Below are 24,782 nucleotides of genomic sequence, written 5' to 3' on the forward strand. Positions count from 1 at the left end.
AAACTGTTCTTACCATCGATTTAAAAAATAATATTATATCCTGAGATAATGATGGAACAATAAGATATCTTCTTGGTTTTTTAAATATTTAAGAACCATCGATTTAAAAAATAATATTATATCCTGAGATAATGATGGAACAACAAGATATCTTCTTGGTTTTTTAAATATTTAAGGAATGAGTTCAAGTTTGAAGGATTAATGGGCTATCCGTTGAGTAATTTTCAATTAAACTTATGCGAAGCCAAACTAATCCCCTCATTATTAGTCACCTGTAAATTGAATATCTGGTATGAACTTTAAAAAAACTATATATATATATATATAATTCCACAAATGGAAAAATTCTGTTTAAAATTTTATTCAGTACGATCATGCCTAAGAGAATGCAACAAAATAAGCTACTTTAACCGAGGAAAAACAAACAATTCCCTGCCAAAAGATTTAAGAACACATTGTTCAGTATAAAAAATTAGACAAATGGAAGAATTTGATCTCAAATAAGATAACCAAGCTCGTGGAGTTGTTTTATTTGATGCAAACTGTAGTTGAAAAGAAAGAAAATAATAAATAAATCAACATGTTCTCCATTTTTTTTTCCTGTCCGTTATATGTCTTTCTCTTTATACCAAACCTCAATTTTGTCTTAACGACTAAAAATGATCCTTATACTAGTTCTAGTAAAATAATTTTGTCATTTTTAGCTCGTTTAAATATATGAACACAAATTTTGAACCTGAATTTTCAAGAATCAACAACTTCTAAATGAAAGGAAAATAAAATAAAATAAAATAAGAACTGTCTGTCTTTAGAAGTTAATAGTAGACAATTTGCCATCCAAATATCAAATACATACACTGCTTCAATTTGAGTTGTCAAAATGTTTCAGTTTTATAATATATTACAATATCTAAAGGAAAAAGTCATTAATAATAGACCAGGCTATCAAGCAATGGCCATAATTTTTTTTATCTATAAAACTACATTTCATCCTCAAAACTAAGTGTTAACGCACTATCGCTTTTATTAGAACAAAAGAATAGTTAAATCTGTCGGTACCAATTCCTTTTGGGTTATCAAAGTGAAGACAAAGAGTGGAAAGGTGCCTCGCCCTCTCAAACCATGAGCCGCCCTAGTGCTTTTATTAATTAATTGGAACCCTCGTGCATTCTTTTGCAATTTCCACCATCAGCTTGCCTTCGCCTAGCGTTCTAAATCTCGGCTAGAACGATCATGCCCTGGCTAGTTTGATTGTAAAAGCAATGGCTAATGGCTTAGGGAGATCGCTTAGAGTTCATGACAAGGATGTATGCAGACTTTGGTGTCAGGCTTTTGATACCTTGACATGTAAAGATATTCATTGTCAGCGAAAAGAGAGAGCATTTCCTAGTAGCCAACTAGCTTTTGTTTGGGCAAACAAGTAAATGAAAGTGACACGGGCATATGATCATTTTGCAATGGATTTTAGATACATATCTTGTATATCAAGCAACTGAATATTGAGCTTTCTGACCAAGAGATGACAGATACACAGACTTCAAAGTATTTCAAGCATGCATGTACTCAATTGGGTTATTGAAGAGATTAAAGCCTCAAAGGCCATAAAATATCATAAAACATTGTAGCAAATGAAATGCAACACCCTTGAGAGAGCAACAAGCGTCCCAATCTTGTCCATGAGATGAGATGGGGATGATGATGTGGATGATGGATGTGTTGATTATTTGATGAGTGGAAAGAAAATTGCCTGCTGTTAAAGCGAGGAGGGCAAAGGAAATTGTCCCATTGCACTGCACATCAGAGACAGGACAGATTCTGCTGTCCTCTTGTGGCCTACAGATGATGGGGCTCATCTTCTCCCTCCCTCACTTCACACCTAAACAAATCAATGCTAACTTTGGAAGGGGGTGGCCAGTACTTTTATCTGCCACATCATTATAATCCTTAGGAATAGTTCACTGCTCCTGCTGAACAAGTCGATCATGCACAGCGCACCAATTAAACGTTGCAAACTTTCGTGCTGAGCAAATGTTCAGATTCATTGTTCGTCTGAATATACAGTTTGGAGATCAAAAGAATACGGAGAAACAGTCGCGTTCTGTCGTGCATCGGACTGTGGAGAGAGCATGGCACTAAAGATTTTGAACAAAGTTTGAAAAGTTGCAGATATGTGTTGCAGTGCAATGTCCAGCTGTGGAGCTGAAAGGGCAGGCAGAGGAGTGGGGGCAACCATGAAGTAAAAGCCTGGAAGAAGACAACTAGAGCAGTTGAGGAATGGAGTGCTTGCTCCTCCTGCTCCTGTTGGCCACAAATCTACATCCAATCCTTGGCCATTAGCCCTCACGCACGCTCATCATGCAAGGGGAGATCACAGAAAGAGAGAGAGAGAGAGAAGGGGGAGTGTTGGAAAGGGGTATCCAATGCTCGTTGGGCAGCCGAGTGGGGAAGCTTGGCGCATCATGGCACATGCTGAATCATCAATCTTTGTAGTTTTTGGCATGAATCGAGTCTCAATGATGGACCAATGTGGGCACCTCATGAAAGGCGATGGATTCTCTTCTGATTTTATACCTTGAGATAGGGATGCCCACCACTACATGAGATGTCAGACTCTCTCTCTCTCTCTCTCTCTCTCTCTCTCTCTCTTTTTAATTTTTCCAAAAGAGAAAAGGAATGACCCTTTTTATTGTAAAAGCAATCAACATTTTAGATGTTCTTTTGCATTAGTTCCCCTTCTCCATTTAATCATATTTTATGAGGCTTCTACGATCTAAAATGGCGCAGAAATCATCGACAATTTCAAAGATAGTTAAAACTTAAAAGTGCAAATGGAAAAACAGGCGGGGATCCACTCCAGCCCATGGGCCGACTAGCCCATTATTTTATCGTATGCATATTTGGGCTAACAAAACCCGATGGTACAGACTAAGCCCATATCATGTCAAATAATGAGTCGGTCATTATTGACGTACGGGAATTTTTTTTTAAAATAAAATAAAATAAAAAATACAAGTAGAATCTTTCTGCAAGCCAAAACTGGAATTGGAAAACAAGAACTCTCTCTAAATCCCAATCCACAATCCACAATCCACAAACAACAATTTCTTCGATAAATAACGTCTCAGAGAGAGGTCGATTAATCCCCTCAAATTACGAATTAATTCAATCGTCGTTGGACCTCTCCGGGTTCTTCCCCGAGTTCTCTCTCAGATACCTCAGCTCCAGCGAGACCTGCCTCTCCATCAGCAGCTGCCGGTGGAACCGCTCGATGAACCGGTCCGCCCTCAAATTAACGTCCTCGCCCGAGCCGCCGCCGGGGGACCACGATGGCGACGCCTCGCTCGTCGACCTCGACATCTCCGCCTGCAGCTCCGGCGAGCTCAGCAGGCTCGACGACGTGCGCGAGAGCACGAACGACGACGACGACCTCGCGTCGTAGTAGTCGTCGGAGCAGTCGAGCAAGCTCGGCGGGGTCTTGAATCTGAGCTCCGCCGCCGGCGGCGATGATCTCTTGAAGGAGGAGACCATCCACCGTGTGGCGTCGAAGGACAGCAGGAATTTTACCTTCTCGATCACCCGCCGCAGCCGGCTCAGCCCCGGAACTCTCTTCTTGGAGCCCATGACGGAGATCGGAGACGGCTATATTTTTTATGCGCAATTAATGATCGAACATTGTAATTACATCAAATTTCTTCACAAGTCGGAAGAAAGGATGGTTCTTCGCCTTTAAGTCAAGCTGTGTACAGTTGTGTTGTGTTAGGTTCCTTGGCGAGGAAGTTTCCGGCTATAAAACCAGCCCATTTTCAGCCCAATTACGATCCAATCAAGTAAATCGTACACGTCAATTTAGTCCTATGAAATACTCCAATCATTTTTTACATTGATTTTACGTTACTACAGTGTCGTTCGATACGCGTCTCCGATGACCGCGAGTTGGCGCACGACTTAGTCCACACCGGTTGGTTCTCGCGGCCTCTTTATGGCCACGTGTCCTCGTCGTTACGTACGTCGTATCTCGAGCCGCTTGCCACAGTTGCGGTCCTTGTGACCTTATCTAGACGCGTCTGCAAGCACACGGAGGAACGCAATCGATGGATGCGTCGTGCTGATCAGGAAAAATAATTATTAATATAAATATTGATATTTTAAAAAATTGTAAGTGCGCTAGCAAACGATGGTCGCGTCACCGTCATCGGCGCGGCGTGGCCCGCTGTGGCCTCCACCGTGACGTCGGGCGATCGCTCCGCAATCGAACGAGGGCACGTAGAATTCGGTCGCAGCAGCGCAGGAGGCGACGATAAATAGCAGGAGGAGACGCCTCGCCACGTGGTGCCCCTGCGGCATCAAGGGCAGCCGGAGACTCTCCCTCCCTCCCTCCCTCCCTCGCATCTCTCTCTCTTTGCCTGCTTTCCGCAATCCGCATGGTGGCGAGTGGCGGTTCCCTCGCGATGGAATAATCCCTGGTTGCCCACCTATTCCTGGTTTGGTTCCCTGATTTGCCTCGATTTCGCTGGTATTTTCCCCTAACTTGCCTCGATTCTCCCCGATCCGGGGTCTCCTTTTCTTGCGGCGTCGTCGCCTGTCGGATATGAGAAGGGCGAGATGGAAGCAGGAGGCTTCGTGCTCCGATAGAGAACGATCCGTTTCTTAGGTATACATTTCTCCTGACAAGATTTTGGTTTTTCCTCTCCCTGTTTTTGTTTCATTCGCCTGATTAGAAGAAAAAGGGGATTTTTCCTTGCCTAATGTTGTATCTATTTGTCCAATTTAGGTTTCTTCAATGTCTTTTTTTTTTTCAAGTAAAATTCTTTTTTAGGAGAAAGAACTAGGGCAAATTAACATTATTGTTTCTGGAGATATTTATTTAATATGTTATATTTGCACGCAATTCCGATTCAGTGGGAAAGCGATCATTTTGGAGGAGGATTGCATGAGGAGTAACTACGACAAGGGCGGATTCCTAGCCATCGCCCTGAATCCTTCGCTTGCTCTTCCATTGCCTCCCGGTTCCTAGTTTTGGCAGCCTGAGATGGAAATGAGCGCAACTGTGGATGATTCTCCGCGTGCTAAGTTCCTTTGCAGCTTCGGGGGAAGTATCCTTCCGCGACCGCTTGATGGTCGGCTCCGCTATGTTGGGGGAGAGACCCGGATCGTGACTGTTCCCCGTGACATCTCGTACGAGGTCTTTTTGGCTCGAATGCGGGAGCTCTTTGATGGGGTCTCGATCATCAAGTATCAGCAACCAGACGAGGACCTCGACGCGTTGGTGTCAATTGTGAATGACGAGGATGTAATGAACATGATGGAGGAGTACGATAAGCTCATGTCTGCAGGTGATGGCCCAACGTGGCTGAGGATCTTCCTTTTCTCACACTATCTTGATCAAGAGTCAACCACCATCAGTATGAACTATGATGCTGATGACTGCGAGCAGAGGTACATTGATGCCATTAACAGCCTCGTCGATGCACAATCCCCTTCACCTCCTGATATATCAGACCATTACTTTGGGCATCCTAGCATCGATGGGGAAATTCCCGATCAAGTTACCTTGCATCAACTTAACATCCCTTCCCATGAGCAAAGATATGGGGAAATGGATACTCCTCGGAGCCCTGCATTATACTCTCCAAGACGGCTTGTTGCTAATGACCCACAGGAATTCTCTTCTTCACCAACATCTGACAGATTTCACCTTGGAGTTGGGGAGTTCAGTGATAGGATTCCAGATGATTATTATATTCGTCAGACAGGAGGGCACCATATGCATCACTATGATCATCATTCTCCAACCTCTGCAGAAAGTTTTGGGTGGATACCCACAGGAGCAGTTGTTCAAGAAAAATCTGGATTTCCAGCTAATTTGGGTCACTCTCATAATATGATTGAGGTAAATGGTGTTTGTGAGCATTGCCACATGACTTTCCAGAGGAACCATGGTATGCCGGATGCACGTTTTCAGGACACTCACTGGAGGCATGGGCCACCATACATGGAGCAACAGAACACGGCAAATGAATACATGGGATTTCCGAATTCATCTGCTGAATTTTATAATGACAGAGATTCATTCATGGCAAACCGAGACATTAAGGTAGGCCATGGTGTGTATGTAAATGAACAACATCCAATACTTAATGAATCCCACAATCATGAATATGGGTGGGCCGTCCACAACAATCAGTTTTCTCATACTCACAGACTCGAAGATATGCGGATCTACCAAAATGGAATTAATAGGATAAGTGAACACAATCTCGAAGGCAATATGATCAATATCCCATTTGTACAGGGAAACACTAATGACGAGCAATCATTCCCTTCCAATTGCATCACTCTGAATGAGTCATACATCCGGCATGGAGCAATTACTGGAAATGAAAATTTTCTACCTCAACATATTTTAGGATCAGTTCCAAATGCAAATATGCTAGTAGCTGAAGATACTGCAACACGGTATCATAATCAGCTGTCTGCATATGGATTTGAGGGTCCCTTCCAAGGCACACACAATCTGCGTCCAATTCAACCTTTATGGATAAAAAGACAGGTTCCTGCTCACCCTGGAACATCATCACATGATCTCACGAGTTCAACGATCCCAAATGGGGCGGAGAGAGGTTTTACAAGATATATGCAAGAGGGAGGAAGTCCAAGATTTTCCAATGCTTCAGTTGAGGGTGAAATTAGAAATGCAATGTTGAATCAGAATAACAATCTACCCCATCGAATGATTGCCCTCAAAGAATCTTCTTTCTCAGATTATGCCCATCAGGATGGTATGATAACAAACCCCTCCAATATTAATTGTCAGGATGGAGATCTCCTTACAGCAGGTTTTTCTGGTACACATACCAAAGTTCCTCTTGAAGCAGCTTCTCTTGTTCCTTCTTTTCAAATTAACAAAGACCCAGACATTTCTGGTGGGACTGAGGCCCACAGGTCTGCTCTCCAAATGCAAGCTGCAGAAGGAAAAAATATTGCAATTTCAGATGAACCTGAAGCAAATATTGCTTTTTCTCCAAAGAGTAGTCGGAATTTGGAATTTTCTTTGAAAGAGCTTCGGCTTTCTGAAAAGGAAGAAAGCATAATCAAACATCTTGGTGTTGAGAATGATGTTACTCATGGAGATGGGGATATGTCAGAGGAGAACTTGACATTTTTACCTGAGTTGATTGCTTCTGTGAAAAAAGCAGTTTTGGAAGGTGCTGAGGAAGTGGTGGCTATGGTCCAATCAAATTCTGAATTGGTTGTATCATCTACTCAGGGAAAGAAAGAATCAGTATTTGAAAACAAACCTGATGTGAGTTTGTGTTTGAGAATTTTGTGGACTGCTTTATTGTGACAGTCTTATTACCTTTTACTCATTTGCAGAATGCCAATATGGATATTCAGGCTGACAAAAATGTAAATAGTGAAGATGGGGAACCTTGTGAAATTGTGCCAATGACAGCTGAAGATGGAGATTCAGCTGAAGAATTACAGGTCCCATTTAGTTAGAATTCTTTTCTGTCCTTTAGCATCCAAGCTTCATCATATCTTGTTGGTTTCATAATAACAATGACGGTTTCATAATAACAATTTTCTCATGCAGAATGCCGAAGAAAATAATGGAAATGAGAAACTTTGTAAAATTGAGCCCACAACTGCTGAAGCTGAAGCTTTATCAAAAGGGCTACAGGTCACTAGTTGTCATTTTTTTTTGTTCTAATCTGCCAGATCACATCTTTAATGTGAGCTTGATATTCTTCAGACTATAAAAAATGATGACCTGGAAGAAATCAGGCAGCTTGGTTCAGGCACGTTTGGCTTTGTCTATTATGGAAAATGGAGAGGTTCTGATGTTGCTATAAAAAGAATAAAATCTAGCTGCTTCGCAGGGAGGCCATCTGAGAGAGAACGCCTGGTAGTATAAAACTTATTTATCTTAGCATCTTGCATATGTGATCATATTATATAACTTTTTTTCAGATACCTTTGCTAGTTTTCTATGGATCTTTACTGTTTGTGTACTGTACAGGAGTAACAGGGAAATTTTTATTTTTATGTTGATTGGAAATGGTGCTTCCTTGGCCTTCTGATGGCTTTCCTAGGGCTTATCTAATATGAAATTGTAGATGGTCAGAATGTTGCCACACACTATTGCTGGGAATTGTATTAGACTAAAGTAAGGTTATGACCAATTACTTGTTTAATGGGTGACTGTTAACAGTTAACACTAATTGTGAATTCTATCCTGCCTAAAGAAATAGCACTGTGAAGCCATTATGCACCAAAAACCACTGCCTAGTGCATTCATAAGTATGAAAAAATATCATCCCTTAGAATCATATAAGCATTTTTTATAATCTCATTCTGTTTCAGTGCATGATTTTGAATTCCATTCTGATTCAGTCAGCGCGAGAAAGACATAATTTTTTGCCTAAAGATCCAACTTGGGACATGGTTGAGGGCTGGCATAGACGGAATCTACATGCTCTTCCTATATAGACTTAAATTGCATGTGAATCACAGTTGTTCAATGAAATAACATGTGTGTTACTTCAGTGATGAAATTACTCTAGTCTTAATTTTGGAAGTAGACAAGTGGGAGGTGATCAAAGTGATGGGGCTAGTTCCAAAAATTAGGTAGACATGGTCTGACATGGGCCAACCTTCTTCTGCATGGCTTTATAGTAATTCTGGGTTGATTCGGAAATGATATATAAGTCCAATTTCTGTTTAGTGGATTTATGAAATCTATCCTTGAGCAATACCTGAAAATAGGACCAGTGGGTTGAATTGATCTTCCCCTTGGCTTGTGGATTTTATTGTTAATTTGGTCAAAATTATGATCAGTCGAAGTTGCTAGTGTTCTACCATTTTAATCAAACCAGATTGACAAGCAACCCAACTTAACCAGTTGGACTGACTGATCTAGTTTAGTTCTTGAAACACTGGCCTTGAGAAATAGCTTTGTGAAGTTCATCGTGCATGAAAAAAATAACAGTGTAATCCTTGTTTCAACATATTGGCAATTGCCTATGAGTGCATGGAATATCTTGGTTTTATTCATCTGGACTGACTCGCTTCAAGTGACCATCCTTGTCTAAGTTTGACGCTGAAATTTTGAATAGTTAGTAGTACCAGCGATTTGAGTTTTAGTTCTCTTTGTACAATTGAGACACTCCATTATATGGTTAGGATACACCATTTGTTTTTGATGTCTCTTTGTATGGAGCGTTGATTCTTGCACTAAAGGTTGCGAAATAATCCATGTTTGAAGATTCTTTTCCCTTGGAATACTGCCATGATTAATGTCTTTCTTTTGTTAATAAACTCGTTATAGATACATCATGCAGTGCAATTTTGTTGGGAGAAAAGAATTTTGTTACAGATGTCGCAGGCTAAGAAGCGGTGCATCAACTACAACATCATAAGGAATATGCTTTCTCTCTCATGCAACTCAGTTGCAAAGGGGATCTAAATCTTCTAAACCCTTTCAAGGCCTAGTCCCTGAGCAAGTGTCACATACCATCGTTACTTCTTTCCCTTTCTCAGTCAACAAAACCACATAATCAACTTTATCACATTGGATATTCATTGGTTTATGCAAGGGAATGAGCCAGTCCTAATGAAACAACCAATAAGGAATGAATATTTAGAATGTTAGTAGATTAAGTTGCTTTCACGGATGTTAAATTGTAAGTAGGTATCAATGAGTACATAACATCTGATTTTCATACAGTAAGTTGACGTTTGAGATCTTTGGTTTAAGGAATCTCACATTTCCAATAAAGATAGGGTTATATTAAGGATCAGCTCTAAGTCCCTATCTTTTTACACTAATTATGGACGAACTCACTACGCACACATTTAAGACACAATACCATGATACATATTGTTTACAGATGATATTATTTTGGTAGATGAAACACGTGAAAAAGTAAAATACTAAATTAGAATCTGGGCGGAAAATATTAGAAGAGAAAGGTTTTCGGCTTAGTAGAATAAAGTGAATATATGAAATTTAAGTTTAATAATATTAGATATAATGAGACAATTGTTAAGATAGGAGATGACGAGTTGCTCGGAAGCGAGAGCTTTAGATATTTAAGATCATTTATGTAAAATGATGGAAGGATTGAGAGAGATATCTTACATAGAATACAAGCAGGATGATTGAAATGTCAGAGAGCGTTGGGTGTTTTATGTGACCGTAAAGTACCTCTAAAACTTAAAGAAAGATTCTACAAAACCGTAATTAGACCTGTTATGTTATATGGAGTTGAATGTTAGGTTATGACTCGAGCACATGAGCAGAAGATGAGAGTTGCAGAGATGGAGATGTTTAGGTGGATTTATGGACATACGAGAATGGACAGAATAAGACATGAGAGTATTAGAGAGAAAGTCGGAGTTGCATATATTAAGGGAAAACTCCGAGAGACACGTTTAAGATGCTATGAGCATATACTTAGACTGAATGAAATCTCAAGCTGTGCCGCCCAAAACGAGCGGTTCTTACTGTTCTGACGTGGGACTGACATCGGCACCACATGCACAGTAATTTTGTGTGCGTCATTGTGGGCGCCACGCGCGCGCAACAGAAGGAAGAAGAAGGAAGAAAAAAGGAACTAATTTGGGGGATGAAGACTTACCTCGAATCATCAGCGAAAGATTAGCTCAGCAAGGCGGCGAGGTGGTGGCGGCAGCGAGGCGACTGCGGTGAGGTGGCAACTGTGGTGACGAGGTTGCAAGGTGAAAAAAAATGCGATGGGAGGCGGAATCGCGAGGTTGAGAAAAAATTATGGTTTCTTAAGACTTTTAAATAAAACCATTATATTATATATATAATTTCTAATTTCTAATTAATTATTATATAAATTATAATTATAATTATAATTATAATTATATATTATATATTATATAAATTAATAATTAATTAGAGAAACGGTTAATTAATTGATATAATTATAATATATAATTTTATAATATTATTATTTTTATTAAAATTATAAAAAAATTAAAGTAAAAAATAGATAATTTAAAATAATTTCAAAAACAAACTTTAAATTATTTTTATAAATTTAAAATACACTAAAATTTTATGAAAATATTTTAAATCATTTTGAAATTTTATAATAATTTTAAAATTTTATAAATAATTCTAAAAAATTAATTGTTAAAAAAATAAAATATATATAATTTTTTAAAATAAATTTGATTTTAAATTCAATATAAGCTATATATATATATATATATATATATAATATTATTTAGAATATTTATAAACTATAATTAATAAATAACTTTTTTTTTCTTATCTTAGAATCAATTTCAGATTTGAAATAATAAATATTATAATAGTTGTCTTCTCTATTTTTAGATTCTTGGTTCCTAAATATATAAAACACATTTTTATTGATATGAATGTCTAATATTTTATTTTAGAAGTTTTTACAAACCTATATGGTAAGTTACATAACATTAATACAACAACCAAGGTTTATTTTATATATATATATAACAGTATCGGCATGACACAATACAATACTGAACCGTATCGTTCCTGTCTGAGACCGAAGCCTCGGCATGAGTCAAGATTTTAAACCTTGACTTATACAATCAATAAAACTATACAAACACATGTATCAAACAAGGAAGAGTAGCAATAATAAAATAAGATAAAATTTATTTAAATATAGATTATGATATAGTAGGAGATAAAGCTCAATGGCATAAAAGGATTCATATAGCCAACCCCACCTAGTGGGATAAGGCTTGGTTGTTGTACTTCTTTTCTTCTCATCATTTTCTGCAAAGCCAAGTACTTGATACCAAAGGCAAGTACCTCCATGTTGTATTCACTTTGTTGTTTTTGATTTTCTTCCAGACTTCTCTATGCCCCCTGTACTAGTCATTCTTTTAACGATTTAACAGAAATTTGGAGAAGACCTTTTTGTTTCTGTTTGGTAGTGATAATACTATTGTGCTTCATTTGTTCTTCATTTTTTTTATAAAAAAATGATTTATATTAATATCTTGTATTTGCAGATTGCAGATTTCTGGAAAGAGGCTCTAATAATGAGCCACTTACACCATCCCAACATTGTTTCATTTTATGGCGTAGTTCGAGATGGACCAGATGGATGCTTAGCAACAGTGACGGAATTCATGGTGAATGGATCACTTAAACAATTTCTGCAAAAGAAAGACAGGTGTGACTGATATTTATGGTATAGTTAAACTCAGTGCTATTTGCTTCAGTGATTTTGAAATGTCATGACAAGTTTTATTTATTGTGTTCTGTAAACAGAACCATTGACCGCCGCAAACGACTAATAATAGCCATGGATGTTGCATTTGGAATGGAGTATTTGCATGGAAAGAACATAGTTCATTTTGATCTCAAGTGTGAAAATTTATTAGTCAATATGCGAGATCCACATCGTCCTGTTTGTAAGGTATGTATTCTTTTCATTTCTCAAATTTGATGATATTATTTGAAATTTAATTTGGGGATGAACCCTAGTTTGCATGATGCAATCACCTAATAAGTGAAACCCAGCTTGCCTCAAAGTAGAGCACATAGATTTTACCTTGGATAATTTTTGGGGGAATAAATGTTGCTTATAGCTCAGTTTTTATCTATTCAAATCACTCTCATAAGTAAAACCCAGCACATTCTGCTTCAACAATAACTTTGTCATTTTTACTCTGAAATCAGATTGGTGACCTTGGTTTATCGAAAGTGAAACAACATACATTGGTGTCGGGTGGCCTTCGTGGAACTCTACCATGGATGGCCCCAGAGCTTTTAAGTGGAAAAAGTAATATGGTGTCTGAAAAGGTACTTTCTTAGCACAATCTTTTGTCATCCAAGTCCAGTTATAAAGTTTCAGAGATTCCATCTTTTCTTTTGTTAATTTGTTTCTATTGGATCTATTTATGCATAGATTGATGTATATTCGTATGGAATTGTGATGTGGGAGCTGCTTACTGGGGAAGAACCTTATGCAGATATGCGTTGTGCTTCAATCATAGGTAGGGCATGTAGTTTTTTAATTGCCCGTATTAAAAGACATCATAATATTAGTTTTATTATTTTGTCACGAATCATGGCAAGATACAGTGAATTGTTTGTTGGGGAAATTAGTGTTGAAGCAAAGGTAGATTTGCAACATATATGTGTTGAAGCAAACTCCGAGAGGCACGTTTAAGGTGGTACGGACGTGTACTTAGACGACCAATAAATGCTCCAGTTAGGTGATGTGAAACTATGATAAACATGCATATCAAACGAGGAAGAGGAAGACCAAAAAAGACTTGGTTAGCAACAATAAAACAAGATAAAATTTATTTAAATATAGATGATGATATAATAGGAGATAGAGCTCAATGACGTAAAATGATTCATACAGCCGACCCCACCTAGTGGGAAAAGACTTGGTTGTTGTTGTTTTTTTATTGTTTTTTTTTGAGAGAGTAATTGATTGTTTAGTAACCGATTAATTATGTAAAACCTTCCGATCCTTGCCACCATTAGTGTTGTTACTTTTGCATAGACCACTTAATAAGTAGAATTTATGATGGAAAGTCAAATATCTCCTTGAACTGAAATGATTTAGGAGAACTCTACCTCTTTACCATAACATCTACATAAGTGGAGAACAAGTTAAAGTGATCTTGTATTAGTTGAAACATACTTTTGTCTGTGTATTTGCCACGTTTCATTGCAGTGAACTTACATACATACGAGAGCCAAAGCTGATGCACAATTTTTTTCCCACAGGGGGCATTGTTAACAACGACATTCGACCTAAAATTCCAACCTGGTGTGATCCTGAATGGAAGTCCTTAATGGAAAGTTGTTGGTCTTCTGATCCAGCGTCCAGGCCATCATTTTCTGAGATATCTAAGAAGTTGAGGAAAATGGCTGCAGCAATTAATTTGAAATAATGCTTAACTCTGGATACACTTTCCTCTTCTTTTTTTATCCTTTTTGTTTTTGTTTTGCATTCTTAGTCACTTACTTTTGAGACAATCAACTGCATTAATTAGTGTGTGTTTCACAAAACACAGCACCTTAGTGGATGGGCCATACCATTCATGCACATTGGTATGGCTACCATACAGGATCCCTTGTAGTGCAACTATACCTTCAATCCTAGTGTACAGAATTATCACTCCCAAACAGAGGCAGATTAATGTTAGCAAAATTTCCTTGTTCACAACTGTAAACTTAAATCTGCTACCTTTTTTCTCTCGGATAGGGTGCTCTATCAGTTTTTGAGGTACGCAGCTTTCTTTCCACAAATTAAGATAACAATAGTAGAAGGGAAGCTTGGATTGCATGTGAGGCAACAACTTCAAGAATCAATGTTAGTTGGTGTGAATTAGTGTTTAGAAAAAGATTACTGGATAAAAAGGGTGGAAATGCTAATTTGATCTCTTCAGGAAACATATCTTTATCTTGGTGTTAAATATCTATGGATAGTAGATTATTACTGCAATATACCCTTTTGTGTGATATTGCATCAGTTCATCCAGAGGAAATGGTAAAACGGATTCTTATATTGTAATTCAGTATATGTAGTAGTTGAAAGAAGATAGGTGGTAGTTCAAAGCAATATAATTATTTATGCGTATGTATAAATGCACAGAAATGCATGGATGGAGCTAAAAAGGAATTCTACATCCGACAATGAGGTTGACTTAACATTGCAAATTTTAGTCTATGCGTGGAAGTTTTCTATGCCTTAAATAATCCCACCTTTGACTTTGCCAATGATGAAAATCAACTAATCTAGTTTGATAAATAATTTTCATGTTAGCTACTCTGGAGTTATGTAGTTGACTGTCTGTAGTATCTTACCTGTTCATATAAAAACATGGAAGAAATCCAGGTGACCTTTCAAAAAGTCAACAATTAATGTCAAAAAATTGGTGTCTAATAATACTGCTTTCCTTTTTTTTTAAATAGATAAATCTCAGAAATATATTTCTAATAAGCTTTGTAAATATGTGAATTGGTGCACGTCTTTTTCATGTTTTTTTTTTAAATAAAATTTATCATTGTATGAGGCAATATGTTGACATCGTAGGCAATTAATTGATTAGTAGAAGTGTGAAAAGGCTGGAATATGAAGTGCTAATCATCGACACCGCAAGTTGGCTTTTGTTTTCAGGTCCAATTAATGGCACTATTGATGCAAGCGTCAGACAAAGACTTGTATTAATTACTTTTATTATTAGCAGCAGTAGCAGTACAACTTTTACTATTAGGATGTTGATATGATGAAAGTGAAATATGAAGCATAAGATTTTTTTTAAATCTGACCTAGTTTTGATCAGACAGTCATCCCCATCTTTCAAAGGACTGCATGTTAATGGTGAAACATCTTGCAGAATAGGGCACCATCTGAAATTTAACAATTTGAATTCAAGCTTGATTCTGAGGCTTGTATTTGCACAGCATTATTTTTTTTTTCAAATGAAAATCAATTAGCAAGCTAATTAACATAGAAGTCATAATTAGCACTTTACTAATTAAGCTTTCCTTGTAATTCTACAAACAACTATCCATGGAAGTTTCCTTGAAGCTTAGCTACTACAGATTTAAGCATATCCATCATCAATCTTTCTCTCGCATCGTCATCCCTTGTGCTTATCCCCACTGTCTTTTTACAACATTTGAGTCCCTGTTGGTGTCTTGAGACATCCCCCATAGATTCCCAAAGTTAGCCAAGGACAAGAAGAAACGTACAAAGTCTCCAATTTTATTTACTTAATTCTCTTGTTATGCCGATGATAATTGCCTTTACGCTTGTTGTACTCCATCTTTTAGAAAATTGTCCCCTACACAGGTCAATGCAAGCTTTAGTTTGCTTGCTTTAATGGTTATAGAAATTACACCTTTCCTTTTGTTATTTTCTTCTGTAGTGCTCGACAAGATGTGAAGCAGATCTCCATCCATAAAGAGAGTTAATTGTTTGAATAAAAAAAGTGATGGACTTTTGGTGGAATGATTGGTATATCTCAATTACTAAATCATATATTCTCTGTCTCAGCAGCTGCATGGCCAGAGGTCTTTTTTAATACCTGTGAATGCACTCGGTTCCTTTTTGACCTCCAAATCTTAATGATATGTATATGCAATTAAATACTCGAATATATATATATATTGGGCTCATGTTCCTCTGTCCACACTGTTAATGGTGTTGTGTGTATGCCCTTGATACTTTTACACCTTTCTGAAGCTTTTGTATAGCCAATTAATGGAAAGCACTGGTGTTGTATGTATGCTCTGTAGAAACTAAAGCAGTCATATTCATATATCATTATAATCTCCGTTAGTCTTTCAGTCTAATCAACAATAAACAAACACTAACTTTTGGCTAATCCGCAATGCGATGTTAGGTGGGATCAAGGCAAGTCTTCTCTTTGCCGGTTATGATTATTAATAATAGCTCCTGTCTTGCGAGTTGCGACTTTGGAAGAGAGGCCCGAGCACTAATGGCGCATGTCATGGACTTGGTCAACAATATTATGCCAGATTTGAGATCGATTAAATAAAAATATTTCACGTTGAAATTGCTACAAAGGTGTGTATCATCAAGTTCTGTCCTCTCTCGTAAGCATCACATCACACACTGACCATACTCGATCTTCTCCCCCCCCTCAATTAGGTGTCTTCCTATTGCTATAAATTAAGCCCTTCCTGACCTTGTTCGTTGCCAGCCCAAGTTTAGACTCGACTGTATCCTTAATCATATTTTTCATCATATCACTGTTTGCATGTTTTGTGGAAGTTAGGAAGAGAGCAAGAGAAAGAGATGGGGAGGGCTCCCTGTTGCGACAAGGCGAATGTCAAGAAGGGACCATGGTCAGCCGAGGAGGATGCGAAGCTCAGAGCTTACATCGAAACGAATGGAACTGGAGGCAATTGGATTGCCCTCCCTCATAAGATTGGTAGATATGCACTCTAGTTAATACCTCACAGTTATAGAACTGATATGAATTCTATATATTAATTGATCGTTACAGGTCTGAAGAGATGTGGAAAGAGCTGCAGATTGAGATGGCTTAATTATCTGAGGCCTAATATCAAACACGGCGGCTTCTCTGAAGAGGAAGACCAAATCATACTCAGCCTTTACATAAGTATTGGAAGCAGGTAATAAAGTAACTGATCTACTGGGTAGTAGTATTTGATTCTGATCATAGTTTAATTGGGTCAATTATTGATCACACACCACTTCGATATGCAATATATTAGGTGGTCAATCATGGCAGCACAGCTGCCAGGGAGAACAGATAATGACATCAAGAACTACTGGAACACAAAGCTGAAGAAGAAACTTCTTGGCGACTACAGGAAAATTAATAACAGATCAAAAATATCTCCTCAGTATTCTCCAATCAACCAAGAACACTCCAATTTGCAGGGAGCATTAATAAACTCGGAAACCCTGATCAGCGCATCGACTGTGGAGAGGATACGACTCCAAATGTGCTACATGAACAAGGGCAACAACGACAGTGCATTTTGGCCTATCTGCCATGTCCAAGAGAGCCAACTTACCAATTTGATCACCTCTCCAAAGTTTGTGCAACAACATGTGAATCCCAATGATACAGTGTTCGAATCATCTCAGATCAGGCAGGAAGTAGCTTTGCAGAATTTGCATGAAGATACGAGTGGTTCGACGATAGGGTTTTCGATGCAGGAAGAGAATGATCAGCTGCGGGAGTTGGATTGCTTCAAGGAATTACTAGAGAAGGAGAGTATGAGTTGGTGGTCGAGTGAAGTGAAGGAAGAAGCAATGTTTAGCTGCTCAGCTGATTCTTTATTGCTTCAAGAGTGCATGAGATTGTGATCTGGACTCTAGAGATTGCTGTCTAGTAAATTTTGTTTCTTTTCAATTTATTGTGCAATCATTAACATATCTCTGCCTTGCCAATGATAAAACATAAGATAAAATGATTGTTGGAGTAAATTAATATTTTTATGGAAACTATATAACTCCTAATTTTTCACATTTAGACTTAACATTATTAGTTTGAGCTCAATAATACTACTTCTGATTAATGACTCACATAATTAAATCAGATTTCAAGGATTTCAAATCAGAAGATGATACATTTAGACCAAAAGTCCAAAAGTTAGCAGATCATATGTTTAGTTATGCACCTTCTGGATTCTGTGGATCTTTAATTGGATTTTTGGAATCTAAAGGCTTAATCGAAAGGACGCGGGTGCCACAGACCCACCCACCAGCCAATCTATTCCTTGTGACAACTTCATTGTCCAAGCCTCAGAATTGTAGGCAATTGTGATTTTTTTTATTTTTTATTTTTATTATTTCGATGTTGTCATGTTTTTCAGAAAACAGAACTAAAAAATTAAAAATGAATATACAAGCGGCTAAGAATCTGCCACGGTCTCAATTCTCATTGGATGTCCGCCCCACCACGGCGAAAGAAGATAGAGCGCGGACCAATAGGAAATAGGGAGAAATCTAAAATCCCAAAAATAAAACTAATAAAATCTAAAAATGAGCGGCCGACAGGCAGCGGAAGACGGCCACTGCGACTGGAGCGCGAGTGCCATGGCGAACGGCGGCGAAGTGAAGAAGGAAAGCGGCGCCCCCCCACGAGCGGCCGCCGCAGCATCCTCGAAGCTCTGCGACGCCTGCGGCCTCAACCCCGCTCTCCTCCACTGCCGCGCCGACTCCGCCTTCCTCTGTGGCGCCTGCGACGCCACCGTGCACGGGGCCAACGGGCTCGCCTCCCGCCACGCGCGCGCTTGGCTCTGCGAGGTCTGCGAGGCCGCTCCCGCCGCCGTCATATGCAAGGCAGACGCCGCCGCTCTCTGCGCTTCCTGCGACGCCGACATCCACACCGCCAACCCCCTCGCCCGTCGCCACCAGCGCCTCCCCCTCTCCCCCTTCCTCGGCCCCGCTGCCTCCGCACGCGCCTCCTTCCTCCACGACGACGACGACGCCGCCTACTCCCTCGTCCACCAGGAGGCAGTGCCGACGCAGTTCTTCTTCTCCGACGCCGACGCCTACCTCGACCTCGACTACAACACATCGGAGGAGGAGCCCAAGGCCGTTAACGGAGCGGATCCGTCCTGCATCCTCACGCCCGCCTGCGGCTACTCGGATCTCAACGTGACGGGATCCAAACCCGAACCCGACGTTTCATTTTGCCACAGCGTAAGAAATATCCGTTTTGGCCCCTTAACTTTTCGACTTATTTTACATTACCCCCAAAACTCCACGAAATTACACTTTTTTGCAGGAGTCATCGGAGGCGGCGGTGGTGCCGGATGTGTCGCAGGTACCAGCGGCGGCGGGTCTTCCCTCTACGTATCCGGAAGCATCGCGTGAGGAGCGGGAGGCGAGGCTGATGAGGTACCGGGAGAAGAGGAAGAGCCGGCGTTTCGAGAAGACGATAAGGTACGCGTCGCGGAAGGCGTACGCGGAGGCGCGACCGAGGGTCAAGGGCCGATTTGTGAAGCGTGCCGAGGTGGAGGCGGAGACGGAGGTCGACCGAATCTACTCCACGGCGGCGGAGGCGGTGGCGGCGCTCATGGCGGACGACGACTATGGCGTCGTGCCGTCGCCGTATTGAAATCGATCGATCGATCAAGCGCGTAGAATTTATCATCGCTTGGAATTGAAACTTGTCGAATTGGAATTGAAGAGCAAGAGCCATGGAATTAATTGATAGTTCATGGGGATTGTAATTAATGATACTACATGGCGCGAGCAGTTAATTTCTAGCTCGATTAATGTAAATTATTTGCTTGTGAAATTTATTTGTCAATTTCAGAACCTCGCTATATTATATTATACATTTTTTTTTTAAAAAAAAACATTTTTTGGAAATTCAAAAAAATTTAAATTGTTAAATGTTACAAATTTGAAAATATTCCTCTAGATTTATTAGAATTTTTTTAAAATTAGAATTATTAAATTATATTTCCTTCACAATATGAAAATGGTGTGCTTCTCTTATATATATATATATATATATTTTATTGTTTTGGGCCATAATGTTATTAGCTTACTTTTGGGCCGCATTGTAGCAATTAATACTTCAATTGGATAACGTATAAGGGAAAAAAATCACTAATTAAACATCAATTTAAATCACTAATTGGATTCGTTCAAGTCGACGACTCTTATGCTTGTGTGACATGCCACGTATTTTTCATTTTCTTAATGTTCTTTTTTTTTCATATTTTTCTTAATATATTTGAGCCTTCGAGTCAATCAGGTGTCTCAATTATTAGTTTGTAGGACACGGCCAAAATATTTGCTAATGTTAATAAATATAACAATGATAATTTATATTTATTAGTATAAGTTTAAAAATTCACTGATAGAGATATGAGAAAGTAAGATCGAATTAAGTATTCACGTGTACTTAACTCTTTAAGCCAATTTTAAATATCCAATTATCTTTATAATATCCATAATTTTCTAGATCAAATAAATCCATCGGGTCGGATTGTTCCGTTCCCATCCATTATTTCTCCCCGCTAGCTCATGGCAGTGGGAATACTTCTCAAATATAAATAAATAAAAGGATCGACATGGGAATTAATATGATGTAAGAAGAGTATATTCTGCATATTAATTTTTTTTTTTCAATTTTCTCATTTTAACCCTTGTAATTCTGTCTAGTGTGTCATTTTCTCCCCTTGAGCCTCATTTTAATGCTCTCGAGGCGTCAAAGTTATACACCAGAGTTAAATCAATTTTTTTTTTTAAAAAAAAATGTTGAATCTTTTTGAGAATGACAATATTAGCCCGTACTACTAATTATTGTATTTTTTTTATGGATTTTATTCTCTTGCAAATAGAAATAAATTGGATTCAATTGATTTTGACGGGTCCTTCGGCTATAATTGCACGTTCTACCATATTCTCCGGCCTCATGACGTTGAACCCAATAAATATATATATCCAACATTAAACTACTGTAAGGAATTCTTACCATACAAAATTAATTTAGTTTTTGTACTTTAGCTAAATGAGAAGGATATACATTCTAATGTTAAGATATTTATAAAATTTTCTTCGACCATTTTATCAATCCTAATATATGGAATAAAAAGAATCATAATAATATATTTTTATATAAAAAATAATTAGAAAAAATTATTAATAAATTTAAAATTATTGACCATATGAAAAGAAAAAAAAAGATATTAATATAATATAATTTTGAATTTTATCAAAATTAATTATTAAAGATGGAGATTCTTAATTGAAGAGTAAAATATCAATGAAATGAGTAAATTATGTGGACATCAAATTAAATTCTAATTAAATTGGGAGGACCGATGAGTGGAATGCTTAGTGTGATGATTAATTTGAAAGTGACATAAGGAGGTATTGGAGCCAAGGACAAAAATGAATTGGATAAGGACTTGGTGTGTTTAATGCAGCCCACGAGTGAAGGAGATGTGCATGTGCACTTTGTCCTCCCAACCCTATTCTTGGACTCACCTAAAGCTTTTATTTTGTCCTAATTGACAACCAATTATTTATGATCTCTTTATCAATTCAAGCATTTCTTTTTCAAACTAGATGATGTTTTAGAGCTTGTAATTATCTTTTTCTATGAAGATTCTTATTTCGTCAAATTCATGTTAGTTTATATGAATTAATTATCAAGGGTGTCGTACAATGATTGATTGATACAATCCATGAGTAAGATATCAACGGTGCAAAAAGAAAATAATAATAATAATAATATAAAAGTTATATTATTTTGGGAAATTATAATATTGAGGTCTCATACTCTCATCAAACCAAACAAGACAATATTAAATTTGTATTGAATCAGTCATTTTGATACGCCGATCTGTCATAAGTTAAATCAATGATTGAGAATGGATTGAGAACAAGACGTGTACTAATCATACTATTTTTCCTCTGGCTTTTTAACAATCAATTATTGAAATAATAATAAAAAAATGTTCATCTTTTCCATATCCATGTGTATTGACTTCTAATTTATAGTTTTTTGTTCAATAATATAACTAATAAAACAGTTATTGAGGATAAGCTCATGAATATGACCCAATAATTGGAAGTCTATACTAAGTTAACACATCATGCCATCTCTCTCAAGTCTCACCTACACCATCCATTCTGTTGTACTCAATTCACTTGAGTTAGCCCAACTAGTACTTTTCACCTTGAGGCTAAAATTGACTCTTGCAAGAACATAAACTTGAAACTCTCGAGGTTGAAGAAATAAAACAAGAAATCTTATTATATCTGGAAAAGTAAGTTACCCTGACAATAGAAAAGAGCATCCTCCATCTTAATTCTTAAGCATGGTTAACATTGACATTTCTTGAAGTTCATACATAAATTTGCAGCTTTCAATGATTGCGGCTTCAATACCACATGACCTGACAAGACATTCCAGGAGTAAGTTAAGTTTAGACCAAATCTAAGACTTATACACTCTCACTAACATACATTAAACATTGCTAAAAGCACAAAGGAAAATACATATATATATATATAGCCAAATAAAAAACTTAAAAAATAATAATAATTAAAGCTTAGTTTAACTGGGTCCTGCAAAACTTACAGGCTGTGCTGAAGTGTCCTCTTGCAAAACTCCACGAATTAGACATTACAATACTTGTGCCACTCCTTTCTCTGGTTCATTGCAATTCAAGTGTCACTTGTCACCTCCAAGTGATGGCCAGAGAGTCTTGTTTGCTTACTATTCCCTGACGAGCCAATAATTATGTCCACATGCAAACAACCTGAGTTAAAATAAGATTAAAAATATACTATATTTCATTTTCACCTGCATGGCAACCGACTTGAAGCCTATTTATACTCTGCTTCTGCTCATCGCTTGCTTGTGTAGCAAGACTGGGTTGTTGGCCAGCAATGAGAAAGACCTCAGCTTCTGTGATAAGGAGGGAAAGAAGAGTAGCAATGAGAGCGAGGAGACCTCCGCAGCATTTGGTGGTGCGAAAGCTCAGGAAGCTCAAGATGGTTGTGCCTGGTTGCAGGACCGCTGAGTTGCAGGTATTGCTCAGGAAGACCACTGAGTATGTTTCATACCTGGAGCTGAAGGTGATTGTTCTCAGAAAGATATTAAGCCTCCATGACGCCTGACGAACTCTGTCGTTTTCTCTCAGCTGAAATCCTGTGCATAAGCTATTTATGTTATGGAGAAGGGTGATGTAATTTTGTACCTATCTGTAGTCCCAAGTACTCATTGTATTGTGTTTCTCTGCTTGTAATTTAAGCATGCTGGTGTGTTTAAACTTTTATTTCTGTTGTATTCAGATCCCAATAAGACTAAGCAACCAGCAGTTTCAGATACTTAATATCGTAAATCTACCAATTTCCTTGCAAAAAAAAAAAAAAAACTTAGCCCAACACAGTATGAGATCACATACATGACACTAAAAAGACAATGTTGTTGTGTATTATTGAGCTAAGATGCAATGCTATTATCTGAAATTAGTATTGACAGATCAAACAAATCTTCAACAGTCTTTTGACTTATTTTTTTAAAAAAGGGTCTGTTTCTACATTTAATTGCATCAGCTTTAGAACAGAACGGAATATTGGAAACCAAAGTCATCTGTAAAATATCAGCATATAAGACTCATGGAAACTTATTAGCTCCACATTCCATCTTTGCTTAAGAAAGTTTGGCGGTGGCTTGTCAAGAATCAAATTGAGAATAAAATAATAATATGTTAATTATTGTCACCTTCTAGACATTATTGGCCGCATGCTCTGGTTTAGACACATGGAGCCCATCCATGTGTTCTGGCACCAATATAGTATAAATTGACAATAGCTCGGAGAATCTCAGACTCTGGCTCGAGAACCTCATATTAAGAAATGAACCGTGGAAAAAGGATTTCTCAAGTGAAACAGGTTTCAGAATCTCTGCTCACACATTATGGAAGTCCATCCATAAGAAAATGAGGTGATAATATTTCATGAGAAAACGACAGAGTGGCTCTCCAAATAGCTAATGAGTTTTTACCCCTCCAGTCTGCTGTCAACAACCTTTAAGAAGTTTATAATTGGATTTGTTCTACAGAGAGCAAAGAAAGGGAACGCAATGAAACAATTTATGGCCAATGCATGTTAAAAGGAAAACCTTGGTCTTATTAAAACGGGACATAAACATCAGTTTTTGTCCAAGAGGCATCAAATTCTGCTTAATTTTCTGCAGGATTTAACAACTGGCAAGATTGACTGCTCATGCAGTCTGATCAATCCACCAATTCATAGACTTTATTTCCTAGGGTATCAGGAAGAAGCAGAGCTGTCTCTGAATCCTTCCCTCACAATCCTGACTTCCATAGAGCACAGTGCAAATGAAGTAACCAACAATGTCACCTAGTCTATTGTTAAATGGAATGTATCACAATATCAGATTCTTCTGCATCACAAGCAACTTAATGTTCATTATGCAATCACACCAGCTCCGGGGCAGGTTGAGTTGGCTAGTGCGGGACTGAGTTACTTAGGACAAGGGTTTAAATCTCGGCAAAAAAGAGAAAAAAAAAAGTCCTCCCCGTATTGACCAACTACAGCTTCCCAATTTATTTTCTCACAGATGGTCATGAGGCCGATCATGTGGAACCGTTGGGGTGGCGGATCTCATCTTTTGTTACCATTATGCAATCACACCACTTTGATAAGATACAAATGAGTAACACTCCACAGTAATTATATAATTGTCACTTCCAACAGGAAAATAGTGAGCTTTAGCAACAAATTTGT

At 38.1% G+C, this 24,782-nt stretch overlaps 3 protein-coding genes and 1 long non-coding RNA gene across 6 annotated transcripts; 3 read left to right on the plus strand and 1 right to left on the minus strand.

Moving 5' to 3' along the window:
* Window positions 1-4,167: 4,167 nt before the first annotated feature.
* Window positions 4,168-14,213, plus strand: LOC122027189 (serine/threonine-protein kinase EDR1-like). 2 transcript variants are annotated; one of them, XM_042586097.1, is made up of 10 exons: window positions 4,168-4,651; window positions 4,900-7,303; window positions 7,375-7,485; window positions 7,595-7,681; window positions 7,754-7,906; window positions 12,037-12,200; window positions 12,299-12,446; window positions 12,710-12,832; window positions 12,939-13,026; window positions 13,775-14,213. In XM_042586097.1, the coding sequence occupies exons 2-10, from the start codon at window positions 5,030-5,032 to the stop codon at window positions 13,939-13,941; spliced, it is 3,315 nt and encodes a 1,104-aa protein (XP_042442031.1). In that variant the 5' UTR covers window positions 4,168-4,651; window positions 4,900-5,029; the 3' UTR covers window positions 13,942-14,213. The 2 variants fall into 2 exon arrangements, with proteins under 2 accessions (XP_042442031.1, XP_042442033.1); XM_042586099.1 differs by having other exon boundaries at window positions 7,396-7,485.
* Window positions 14,214-14,335: 122 nt separating this feature from the next.
* LOC122027190 (transcription factor MYB36-like) lies at window positions 14,336-17,999 on the plus strand. Of its 2 annotated transcripts, XM_042586101.1 has the most exons (4): window positions 14,336-16,586; window positions 16,798-16,953; window positions 17,029-17,158; window positions 17,261-17,999. In XM_042586101.1, exons 2-4 carry the CDS (start codon window positions 16,818-16,820, stop codon window positions 17,859-17,861), a joined length of 867 nt encoding a protein of 288 aa, XP_042442035.1. In that variant the 5' UTR covers window positions 14,336-16,586; window positions 16,798-16,817; the 3' UTR covers window positions 17,862-17,999. The 2 variants fall into 2 exon arrangements, with proteins under 2 accessions (XP_042442035.1, XP_042442034.1); XM_042586100.1 differs by lacking the exon at window positions 14,336-16,586 and having other exon boundaries at window positions 16,621-16,953.
* Window positions 18,000-18,523: 524 nt separating this feature from the next.
* Window positions 18,524-19,823, plus strand: LOC122028182 (zinc finger protein CONSTANS-LIKE 3-like). The gene is made up of 2 exons (XM_042587213.1): window positions 18,524-19,202; window positions 19,288-19,823. The coding sequence occupies exons 1-2, from the start codon at window positions 18,540-18,542 to the stop codon at window positions 19,618-19,620; spliced, it is 996 nt and encodes a 331-aa protein (XP_042443147.1). The 5' UTR covers window positions 18,524-18,539; the 3' UTR covers window positions 19,621-19,823.
* A 2,468-nt stretch (window positions 19,824-22,291) lies between these two features.
* On the minus strand, window positions 22,292-23,105 carry LOC122027681. Its single transcript, XR_006124494.1, has 3 exons — window positions 22,831-23,105; window positions 22,606-22,750; window positions 22,292-22,420 (listed from the first exon to the last, which is right to left on the minus strand). It is a non-coding gene; the product is annotated as an uncharacterized LOC122027681 (long non-coding RNA).
* Window positions 23,106-24,782: the final 1,677 nt, after the last annotated feature.

This window comes from Zingiber officinale, chromosome 10A, assembly GCF_018446385.1.
Source record: "Zingiber officinale cultivar Zhangliang chromosome 10A, Zo_v1.1, whole genome shotgun sequence".
Classification (NCBI taxonomy): domain Eukaryota; kingdom Viridiplantae; phylum Streptophyta; class Magnoliopsida; order Zingiberales; family Zingiberaceae; genus Zingiber; species Zingiber officinale.

Bases quoted from the DNA above. Each gene is read 5' to 3' on its own strand.
- LOC122027189 (XM_042586097.1), top strand. From the start codon at position 5,030: ATGGAAATGAGCGCAACTGTGGATGATTCTCCGCGTGCTAAGTTCCTT. The intron at 7,682-7,753 runs GTCACTAGTTGT...GATATTCTTCAG, and splicing joins CTTTATCAAAAGGGCTACAG to ACTATAAAAAATGATGACCT. The intron at 12,447-12,709 runs GTATGTATTCTT...CTCTGAAATCAG, and splicing joins CACATCGTCCTGTTTGTAAG to ATTGGTGACCTTGGTTTATC.
- LOC122027190 (XM_042586101.1), top strand. From the start codon at position 16,818: ATGGGGAGGGCTCCCTGTTGCGACAAGGCGAATGTCAAGAAGGGACCA. The intron at 16,954-17,028 runs GTAGATATGCAC...TGATCGTTACAG, and splicing joins TGCCCTCCCTCATAAGATTG to GTCTGAAGAGATGTGGAAAG. The intron at 17,159-17,260 runs GTAATAAAGTAA...GCAATATATTAG, and splicing joins TACATAAGTATTGGAAGCAG to GTGGTCAATCATGGCAGCAC.
- LOC122028182 (XM_042587213.1), top strand. From the start codon at position 18,540: ATGAGCGGCCGACAGGCAGCGGAAGACGGCCACTGCGACTGGAGCGCG. The intron at 19,203-19,287 runs GTAAGAAATATC...ACTTTTTTGCAG, and splicing joins ACGTTTCATTTTGCCACAGC to GAGTCATCGGAGGCGGCGGT.